This window comes from Suricata suricatta, chromosome 2 (assembly GCF_006229205.1).
Source record: "Suricata suricatta isolate VVHF042 chromosome 2, meerkat_22Aug2017_6uvM2_HiC, whole genome shotgun sequence".
NCBI classification, from domain to species: Eukaryota; Metazoa; Chordata; class Mammalia; order Carnivora; family Herpestidae; genus Suricata; species Suricata suricatta.
Genome location: NC_043701.1, coordinates 63,884,728 through 63,896,777, shown reverse-complemented (window position 1 = coordinate 63,896,777; position 12,050 = coordinate 63,884,728). Strand labels below are relative to the sequence as shown.

Sequence of the window (12,050 nt, the reverse complement as noted above, 5' to 3'; positions counted from 1 at the left end):
CATCACCTGATGAATGGATAAAGAAGATGTGGTGTATATACACAATGGAGTATTACATGGCAATGAGAAAGAATGAAATATGGCCATTTGTAGGAAAGTGGATGGACCTTGAGGGTGTCATGCTAAGCAAAATAAGTCAGGCAGAGAAGGACAGATACCATATGTTTGCACTCATAGGTCTAACAGGAGAACAGGAGAAACCTAAAGGAGGACCAGGGGGAGGGGAAGAGGGGAAGAGAGTTGGGGAGAGAGAGGGAAGCAAAATTTGAGAGACTATTGTATACTGAAAACGAACTGAGGGTTGAAAGGGAAGGGGATCAGGTGAAAAGGCGGTGGTGATGGAGGAGGGCACTTGTGGGGAAGAGCACTGGGTGTTGTATGGAAACTAATTTGACAATAAACTATTTTAAAAAAAAAAGGTAAAGAGGTTTTAAAAGTGAAGTCTACAAAATCAGTTTATTTGGTTTAAGTAGTTTTGGTTAAAAGTTTACAAAAGTAGTTTGAAATATTTTATACAAAACAGAGACGTAATAGTTTAATTTTTAATTATAAAGTCCCTGATATATACCCATTTGACTTTTTATGAGCCACTTTGTTTATAAGCCAAATATAATACACTGCTTATTTATCCATAACAAGTTTCAAGTCTTAACTGGGACTGTTTGATACCAATAAGCACAACTAACTGAGTCTAATTTACTTACAACTAAATTTAATTGGATATTAGCAAATTTTATGACACATTATAAAACAATCATGTTGCACAACACTAAGTTCAAGTCATGTCAAAAGGCCAGATTCAACAAACAGGTTTGTTAATTTTTTTTAATGTTTAAAAAAACATTAATGTTTCAAAAAATGTGAAAAGCTGTTCTTTGGTGATCTATGTTTCATTTGGCTTTGTGAGAGAGAGAGAGAGACACAGAGCATAAGCGAGCGAGGAGCAGAAAGAGAGGGAGACACAGAATCCAAAGCAGGCTCCAAGCTCCCAGTTGTCAGCACAGAGTCCAATGAGGAGCTAGAATTCTCAAACCGTGAGATCATGACCTGAAGGACTCAACCAATTGAGCCATACAGGAGCTCTTTAATTTTACTTGAAAAAAGACTCTTAAATACCTTTATTGTTGAATAACAAGGACTACGTAAGTGAAAAATGCTATTTTCTATTTAAGTATTTGTTTTCACTTTAAGTATCTGTTAGTTCCTTCATTCAGTATGTATGCCCTCCCAGTATACATATGTATAGTCCATTACATCTAGTGTGAACAAGAATCCAGCAACTGCACCATGTACAAATGAAGGACAAGGGGACTACAGACTGACTAGAAAGTCCTGAGGGCAGGAACAGCATCTTCTTCACATTTGTATTGTCTTTAACACAGTGCCTGGAACTTAGCAGGCCCTCAATAAGGATCTGTTAAATAAAATTTTAAGCAGAGAAAGAAAAACACAATTCCAACTATAGAAAAAAGATAAACACTAACTTTGAATTTGAATTAAAGTAGGTTAGATTAAAATTTTTATTGAAAAATTTTTTTCTTTTCATGTTTATTTTTGAAGGACATAGTGAGCATGACCAGGGGAGGGGCAGAGAGGGAGACACAGAATCCAAAGCAGGCTCCCGGCTCAGAGCTGTCCACACAGAGCCCAAAGTGGGACTTGAACTCACGAGCAGTGAGATCATGACCTGTGCCAAAGTCGGATGCTGAACCAACTCAGCCACCCAGGCACCCCCAAAATTTTTATTTTTAAATGTTTTTGAAATAAATAATATTAACAAAATCCCTTCAATACTTGAAAAGTATGAATACCATGAAAAGGGCATAAAATTACACAAATTTACTGTACATCTACCTATATTTGGAGAAAAATGCCAAAATCTGGTTTTGGTTGAATAAAAGGTTAGCTGTCCTAACAAGTATAGCAAAAACAACTTCCAGCTATGATAAATTAGAGGTGCAGCTGCTTCAGAAAACTCACACAGATAAAATAGCTAAATTATCATTCTGCATTCTGACTGATAATGATCTGGAAATCACCAGAATTATTAGTTTAAATATATCCTGTGTAGCTTATAAGCCAACAACTACATGAGTAGAAAGTATAAAGTTATCTAAATGCTACTGCAATTTATGCAACCTTTGTGGGGAAAGATCAAGTTGATTCGTGGCCGAAAGATTAAACTGATGTAGAAATACATAGTCCAAATATATTCCAATGTGTATATGGTATCATATGAATTTAAAAAGCAGAGAAAATAGAAATGTAAATGCTTATTTTTTTTAATTTACCTGTATGTTATACTTTGCTCAAAAGCTTTCTTTTTTATACTCTTAAAAATGATAATAAGTTTATAAGGACATTTTAATTTAATTTTTTCCTTATCAAATTATGCACACCTAAATATGAAGCCATTCAGAAAATAAATACTAATTCCTAAAAATTTCAATTTGTCAGTATGGTATATAGAATTATTATTATTATTTTTTTAATATTTATTCATTTTTGAGAGACAGAATGTGAGTGGGGGAGGAGCAGAGAAAAAGAGAGACAGAATCCGAAGCAGGCTCCAGGCTTTGAGCTGTCAACACAGAGCCTAATGCAGGGCTTGAACCCATAAACCATGAGATAATGACCTGAGGTGAAGTTGGACACTTAATAAACTGAACCACCCAGGTGCCCCTAGAACTATTTTTTAAAGACACAGTGTATGCTCCTTTTCATATCTCTGGGCTACTTCTTGACATTAATTTAGAGTGTGCTATTTCTTATAATATAGCAATATAATAATTATATAATTTTAAAACTCATAAATTGTGGAATTATAGTGAACTATCTTTAAAAATAATTTTTCAAAATGCTAAGTGATTGAATAAGATCAGTGGTAATATATAATATATGTATAATTGAATGTCCTAATTTTTTAAAGGTAACTTTCCTTTTTTTAAAAAAATGTTTATTTATTTTTGAAAAGAGAGAGACAGAGCTGGAGGCAGGAAGGGGCAGAGAGTGAGGGAGACAGATTCTGAAGCAGGCTCCAGGCTCTGAGCTGTCAGCATAGACCCTGATGCAGGGCTCGAACTCACGAACTATGAGATCATGACCTGAGCTAAGTCAGATGCTTAACTGATTGAGCAAACCAGGTGCCCCAAGATAATTTTCCTTTTTAAAAATCACTTTAAAGACATACCAATAATTTTAGAAATACAGTCTTCAGCAAGTTTATCCTCTGGGAAAAGAGAAAGCAATATGGCTTAATATTTTAAAATAAGTGATACACATGACTACAATCTTAAAGAACTATATTCCCACTATCTTCACTTCACTATAAGACCATGGAGGAGGTGGGCAGGGATGAATAAGAGAGGACATAGAAATATCAAAGGTTTGAAAAAGATCATGCAAAAAATTTCCAAATTACCATTTTTCATCAAGGAAAAAGAAGATAAAGAAGCATAACTGGTTTTAATATGCTTCTGGAAAATAAAAAAGACAATTCAATAGTATTTCTTCTGAAGATGATAAGTGGCCTTCAATAACATATCTGACCAAATTAAAATCTGAAAGTAATAGCTCTAAGCTTGACCACCTCCTGCGTGGAAATGGTGTAGTGCGTCCATTCTAGCCATGCTGACAGCAAAGAATGAAAACATCAGAATTAATGCTTTGACATTCATAAAGCTCAGATACATATATAAGATTTATATTTGTTTTAGGTAAGTGAAAGTTTTTTAAATGATCCATGACCTTGACAGTAAGATTATATTAACTGCATAAGGCTAAACTTATCCTGAAAGTCTCAGAAAAATTTAAAACCATATTTCAATTTGATAAATCTGAGCATTAATCTATCATAAAATGTTAAATGTGCTAACATTCTTTTACCTATTTATGAGATTAAAAATGAATAGAATTTTATCTAAAATTTAATAAAGAACATATTCAGAAGAATATAAACTATAATACTACTATTACTAATACTATTATGAATTTGATTATCATTCTTAACAGGAATTGTAACAACTTTAAGGATTCCTTAACCGACTATTTTTATGGCCTTTTTACAGAATAGATTTAAGTAAACTTAAAATATTGCAATGGAAATAAAATTTCACTTCAAGAAATTGTGAACATATATGCCACATCTGATTAACTTTTTTTAATAGGAGTAAAATCAAGCCTCTCTTTTTTTTAAATTAATTTGTATTTATTTTTTTAAGAAAGAGAGAGAGAGAGACAGATCAAACAGGGGAGGGGCAGAAAGAGGGAGACAAACTATCCAAAGCAAGGTCTGTGCTGTCAGCACAGAGCCCAATATGGGGCTCAAACTCACCAACTATGAGATCATGACCTGAGCTGAAGTCAGATGCTTAAGTGAATGAGCCACCCAGGTGCCCCTTGATCAATTTATTGTATGCGAAAAGTTATAAATAATTATGTGATATGTAACAGCACATCATTATAAAATAAATCCTTAAAGGATATAGAATAAGTGAGTATAAAAATAATACATTATCATCTCATATAGACACATTACAGCCAAAAGAAAATCACTTACTTACAAGTGGAAAATACTTATGCAACACAATTCTTTACCAACCATATTTACATTTTCCTGAAGATGCACACATATGTGCGCATACACGCATATATTTCATTATACATCTTCAGGCAATTGTATTTTTGTTCAAATAAACCAGTTTGTGACAGTTAAGCTTTCTCTAAACAAGAAGCTGTTTTCCTAGTTCATCTTAAAGCCAGAATGCAGCAATACTGCCATCTAGTGTCCATATCAAGTAAGCACTGCCAATACAAATGTCCCATGTTTTTCATTTAGAAAATTGTGTGCACAGGTAAGCTGTCATTCCTGTGGGCAAGAGTAGAGCTGGTGAATTAAAGGAGAAAATACAAAAGGACCCTGAGAATCAATGGAAAAAAATAAGCATGTGAGAAACAGACCTTTTTTCGAATGTGATTTTGGCCACATTTTGTTCTTAAACAGAGTATGTGTGTTATTTGACTTTCCTGGATACTTTATTGACCAAACTCCTTTCATCCCCCCTTAAATCTCTAGTATAACTGAACTCTACTCATTGCAAGTAAGATGTCCGCTTTATCTCTTACTTTCTATTTATCCATTTTCTCATTTTTGTACAATAAATGCATATTACTTACATAAACTATGAATACTTAAAGAAAAAACACTCCTACTCATTCTCCACAGCCCAGCTCCATTTTGCACCCTTTCTGTGAAGCGGTCTCTCTCTCATCCTGCCCTACCCAGAAGCAATCTCTCTCTGCTCTACAATTCTCAGCAGCGCTATCTAGCATCCATCTACAGCCTTACAGCATTATTGTTATGCACATGTTTTATCCCTCCTAGAATAAATTACAAGCTCTCTGAAAAGAAAAAAAAAAAGACATTTACTATCCTTCTTTCCATCCTCAACAAAGGTAATTTTGGGGCATCTGTGAAGTACAATCGCATGTGATGCAAATGCCTTCCTTTTCTGTTGAGAACTGTCTACCTCACTTCTCTAGGCTTTGGTTCTCAAAAATCTATTCATTATGTCATACTGAAAATATCATTTAACCTAAGGCTCAGTTTCCTATAATAAAGTTCATAATACCTGCTTTCTGTTTCACAGTTATTGCAAGAGCAAAAACAAAAATGTCACGTAGTGTATGTAGAAAGCTATTAACAAAATGTTATGTCTAATTAAAAAGTAATTTCAGGGGCACCTGGGTGGCTTAGTTGGTTAGGGGTCCGACTTCGGCTTAGGGCATGATCTCACAGTTCGTGAGTTCGAGCCCCGCGTTGGGCTCTGGGAGCCTGGAGCCTGCTTCAGATTCTGTATGTCGTCTCTCTGCTCCTCCCCTGCTCATGTTCTATCTCCCACATACAAATAAACATTAAAAAATTTTTTTATCATTTCAAACCTTTTTAAAATATATATATTTAAAAAATCCCTGTAATACAGATTAAAACTGAATTAGATTTTTTAAATTAACAGCATTAAGGCTACCAATCTACCTATTATTTACATAGCCTAATAACCAACTAAAATACCTTTCTTTGAGAACAACAAATGTAGATAAGAATTTTCTATAATTCTGACATATAAAAATGATCTAACTTCAGGGTTGAGAATGTCAAGAACATATCTGTTTTTGGTTCTCAAAGTCTTCTTTAAATGAAAACTTAAAAGTTACCACTATACATAACATAAATGTTATTATTTTATGTATTTTTCAACCTAAAACATAAACATAAAACAAAATGCTCATTGCAAATTCCAAGGTGAGTGCTTTTCATTAATACTAATCATATCATTCATTTGCTTATCTTCTAGTCACTCACACCTATAGTAAGAACTGTTTTTATGTACTAATTAAGAAATCTATTGTGACCATATATTTAATAAATAGGTTTTTTTTAAATGTCGACTAAAATAAAAATCTTAATGACTTTACTTTGTTTTTTAAAAATCATATTTCATATTTTTATGCTACTGCTGCCATCTAGTGAAAATTCTGAGAACTTAACCATTCTGGGAAATTTTTTCTGTTTTTAAATCATACTGTGGTGGCACCCGGGTAGCTTGGCTCAGGTCACAGTCTCATGGTTCATGAGATCGGGCCCCACATCACACTGTGTGCTGAAACACAGAGCCTCCTGGGATTCCCGCTCTCTTCTCTCTGTCCCTGCCCTAATCATGCTCGTGCTTGGTCTCTCGCTCTCAAAATAAATAAACATTTTTAAAAACTCAGACTGTCTACTTATAAGATATCTATATGTGGAATAAGGATATTATGGATTACTTTCTTACAAGTAAGTTTATTTAAAGATTTTGTCTTCATTAGATTATATTTCTACATTATAATTCTTCAATTTAATCATGAACCACTTGTTTATTTAATCAGCAAGATAATTATGATCATTTAATTTAAAAATTCCTTTATTGAGGGGCACCTGGGAGGCTTAGTCAGTTAAGCATCCAATTCTTGATTTTGGCTCAGGTTACAGTCTCACGGTTTTTTAATTTGGCCCCACATCAGAGCTGTCAGCACGGAGCCTGTTTGGGATTCTTTTCTCCCTCTTTCTCTGCCCCTCCTCTGCTCACTATTTATTAAAAAAATAAGAGGACCATGTGGAGGGGAAGGGGGGAAAAGAGTTAGGGAGAGGGAGGGAGGCAAATCACGAGAGACTCTTGAGTACTGAAAACAAACTGAGGGCTGAAGGGGGAGGGGGAAATGGGAGGGGGGCAATGGGCATGGAGGAGGGCACTCATGGGGAAGAGCACTGGGTGTTATATGGAAACCAACTTGATAATAAACTATAAAAAAATAAAAATAAAAATAAATAAACACAAAAAATTCCTTTATTGGAAAAAGAAAACATCCAAACATCAAGCTGTTTTTGTCATCAAGTTATACCTATGAATACAAACAAATTCAGGGATACGCTCAAATATGCTATATTTGAAATTTTCAAGTACTTACCAAGAACAAAGTTCATTCCACAGTTAAAATGGTAACATCTGCTGGCTAAAAATCTAAATGCTTGGAACTATACCAACTATACTACTGGAAGAATTCCATAAAAATAAAGACGACGGATAATAACCTGTCAGTAAGCTTACCTGGGAAAAGATGTTTGCTGTTGGAGCGACTCTGCTGTCCACGATGCTATACAATATTGCTAATAACCTGTCAAGTGGAAATGGTTTTGGGCCAAGAAGATGATTGCTTGTCTGTAACAACAAAAGAATGTGGATTTTATTCTTAGAGCAGAGCATTCACTTTCTGCACTACAAATTCCTTGCGACAATACATGTATACTGTTCCCCAAAGACCCTACCGATTTTAACTTCCAGTCTCTACATTAAAATCTTAGCTGAGGGGCGCCTGGGTGGCTCAGTGGGTTAAGCCTCCCACTTCAGCTCAGGTCAGATCTCACATCTGTGGGTTCGAGCCCCGCATTGGGCTCTGTGCTGACAGCTAGCTCAGAGCCTGGAGCCTGTTTCTGGTTCTGTGTCTCCTTCTCTCTCTGCCCTCCCCCTCTCATGCTCTGTCTCTCTCTGTATCAAAAATAAATAAAACATTTAAAAAAAAATCTTAGCTGATACCATCATGAATTACCTCTCAGCATTTCCTTCAAGGTTTTCTGACTTAGCATCCATCTCATCCTGAAAATCCTGAAATCACATCTATTTTGCTGTCACTACATGTTCAGGGAGTTATCTAAGTCATTTGTCAAAACAGTGCATATCCAAAACTAGGATCGAGGTCCTAACTCCTAGGCAGAACGACTCCTTACTTCTCACTGCTCATTCCTCTGTATTCCATCACCAGGAAAATACATTTGTTCCACATTAGTAATTCTAAAAAGATCAGTTATAGTAAATACTAGCTTAGAAAACTGATTAAATATTTTATAATTTGTGAATAAGCAGTCAGCTTGAAACAACATAAAATTTAAAAACTGAAAAATTACAAAATGTTCATATTTGTGTACAAAGTCACATGATACAATTACTTCTTATTAGAGGGGCACCTGGGTGGCTCAGTTGGTTAAGAGTCCAACTTTGGGTCGGGTCACAATCTCACAGTTTCTGAGTTCGAGACCCACACTGGGCTGTGTGCTAATGGCTCAACCTGGAGCCTGCTTTGGATTCAGTGTCTCCCTCTCTCTCTCTGGCCCTCCCCCACTTGTAGTCTATCTGTCTGTCTCTCAAAAATAAATAAATGTAAAAGAAAAAAAGTTTAAAAAAAGAGAATAACTATTTCTTTAAAGAAGAACAACTAAAAAAAAAAATGCCTACACAGAATTTACAAAATGTTTACCTCAGCTATTTATATCTAAAAATAGTTCAGAAATCATTTTCCAGGTCTTAAATTTTATATCCTTTCTCATTAAATACTTCAAATGCCTAGAAAAGTACAGAGGCTAATATAACAAATAACACTGTACTCAGCACCCAATTTTATCAAACCCCGACGTTATGCAATATGTGCAAAGAAATAAAACACCCGATCACATCACAGACAGACTGAGGCGCCCTCACAGCCCTCTCACACCTCATTCTCTCCCTAGAGGGAACCACCATCCAGAATTTGGTGTTTTTACCACTTTCATTACAGTTTTTATACCGGTACTACATATGTATTCATAAATAAATATATAGCATTATCTGCAACATCTAATCTCATATAAATGATACTCTTTTGGACTATCACTCTACGAAGTTGTTTTTTTCCTTCAACATGTTTCTGAGATTCATCCACAATGATACGTCCATCTCTAATCCCATTTTAAAAAAATCTTTAATGTTTATTTTTGAGAAAGAGAGAATGACAGAGCGTGAGAGGTGTAGGGGCCAAAAGAGAGGGAGACAGAATCTGAAGCAGGCTCCAGGCTCTGAGCTGTCAGCACACAGCACGATGCGGGCTCAAACTCATGAACTGTGAGATCACGACCCGAGCCAAAGTCAGATGCTCAACCAACTGAGCCACCCACATGCCCCATTCTAATCCCACTTATAACTACCCAACAGAATGCCATTTGATGACAAATCACTACTTCTAAAAATTCATCACTATCATTCATCACAAATAATAATGTGAGAGACAATCCTGTACATTTCCCTTTGTGTACATGTGTGAAGGATTGATAAATTAAAGGAAATGGCATAGACAATGCTGTGTGCTCACCAACATTTTGTTCTCGGGCACATGGGAAGACTACATTTCTCAGTATCTCCTGCAGTTAGATGAATATGGGTGACTGTGATGTAACCTATGTCTAAGCCTGACTTTTCCAACCTTTAATCTTCATTTAATCCTTTATCTTCTTACCCTTTGGTGGCAACTTTGGAAATCACCATGTATCACTTGGCATCACCATAAAAGAGGGCCACCCAACTCATACTCCATTGTGTCAGGAGCAACATTTAAACCGTTATGTGAAGCTACTGAGGGTTTGGAAATTGGTTTTTTACTACAGCATAGCCCAATCTATCCTGACAAATACAAAGTACATTCACATATGAACTTTAATTATCGCCAACCTACAGAATATGCAAGCTCCTATACGTTACCAGCAACATTTTAAAGCACCAGAATTTTTTTTTTTCAGTTTTGCCAATCCAAGTGCATGAAATATCAGCTGTGGTTTAAAATTTCATTTCTCTCACTAGTGAATGAGGCTAATAATCCTGTCAGGTTTGTTAGACATTCAGGTTCCTTTTTGTATCATTTACCCACTTGTCAACTGGATTTTTGCCTTTTTCTTAATGGCTTGTACAGTAAGTTTTTAAAACATTCTAGATACGAATCATTTGTCAGTTGTAGAAGTTTAATAATAGTGGTTTATATCATGGTAGGCTTTGGATCAGAAAGACCTGGAACTGCATGCTGGTTCTACGACATTAACTACATAACCTGTGCCAGTTACTGAATTAATTTCTCTTTAATAGTTACTCAGTTTCCTCACCTAGAAAATGAAGACAATCATAGTAACCACATTCAACAGGTCACTGTGAGAACTAAAGCAAGAGCTTCACCATATTCGGCTTATAAATGTTCAGCAGCTTTTAATAGAATCATCATGATACACTTGTTTATGTGTTCTTTTTCTTTTCTAGATGACTGCCCTGAAAACAGAAAATATTTTATCCACCTTTTTATCCCTACCACTTGGGATCATCAAATAAATGAACAGATGATCTAACAGTGAATAAATGAATGAAATTACGTTCAAGGAAAGAAAGAAACAATAAGGTAAATGTTGAGATATCTAAATGGAACTGGGACCCCTGTCCTCGTCAACACTTAGAAGTGACTTGAGGTTAGTAAAACTTTCCTAAATCCCAGAAATGTTGGGAGTCACGTGGGAGGCAACTCAGCCCGAGACTTGCGTTGTGAAAACCTACTTCTCTGATTTTCGCTTTTTTAATTTTCTGATCAGACAACACATATCCAATTTAAAGTGTCCCAGTGGCACGTGATGCACATGATAATTTATCTTCCTCACTGAACTGGTTTTGTGTGCTATAAATTCAAGGTGGCTTCTCACCTAGAGGGAAGACAAAGTCTGAGAAATGCCTGCAAATTCACTATGGAGCTCAAGAAGGAAGGTAAGAACAGAAGAATCCAAAAAAGGAAATCAAATCGAATCAATTTCTGAGGAGTTAAATGGCATCAAATTTGGTGTCAAGTTACATAAAGAAAAATAGAGACAGAAACTTAGAGTTATAGATATCTGTATCAGAAAAATGAAAACCAGAAAGAATTCAAAGAAGGGGGAATGGGAGTATGGATGAGGACTGTGGAAAAACTGTACCTTCCTATGTAAACTAACCGGCACGTAACCTGGGGTCATGCATATGCACGAGTTGAATTAAAAAGCAAAATCTTAAAAAACCAGTGTCAACTGAGTACACACAGAAAGAATTACACAATTGCAGATATGTAAAATTTTCAAAACAACTGTTATAATAATTATTCATGTAGTTTGCTTTTTAAGGTTTGATGCCCTGATTAGACTGAGAGCTTGAGGAGGGCAGAGACAATGCCGTTCTCTGCCGTATCCATAGCATCCAGCAGAGTACTTGGCATAGAAGAAGCCTTCAATCAAGATTTCAGAAGGAGAGGGAACAAAGATAGAAACTAACAGTTTCGGTTAAGCGCAGAATTTAAAATGACATGAACCAAAGACAAAAGAGGCTCTTATAAAATTCAAATCAGTGATAACATCAGAAGAATTAGAGTTTAGTGGCATCTGGGGGGCTCAGTAGGTTGAGAATCTGATTCTTGATTTCGGCTCAGGTCATGATCTCAGTTCGTGGGTTTAGGCCCTCTGTTGGGCTCTGCACGGATGGTGTGGAGCCTGCTTGGAGTTCTTTCTCTCTCCCTCTCTCTGCCCCTCTCCCACTCATGCTCACTTGTATACACATGTGCTCTCTCTCTAAAAAATAAATTAACATTAAAAAGAAGAACAACAACAACTAGCATTCCTTTACAACTAGAGACATTTTCATGATGTCTTT

At 35.7% G+C, this 12,050-nt stretch overlaps 1 protein-coding gene across 1 annotated transcript in view; it reads right to left on the bottom strand.

Annotated features, from left to right (window-relative positions):
- Positions 1 to 12,050, bottom strand: part of ORC5 (origin recognition complex subunit 5) — a 94,123-nt gene that overhangs the window by 33,450 nt on the left and 48,623 nt on the right. The window contains exon 12 of the mRNA XM_029927729.1: positions 7,644 to 7,754. Within this exon, the coding sequence (XP_029783589.1) occupies positions 7,644 to 7,754 (111 nt within the window). The remainder of the gene's footprint in view (positions 1 to 7,643; positions 7,755 to 12,050) is intronic.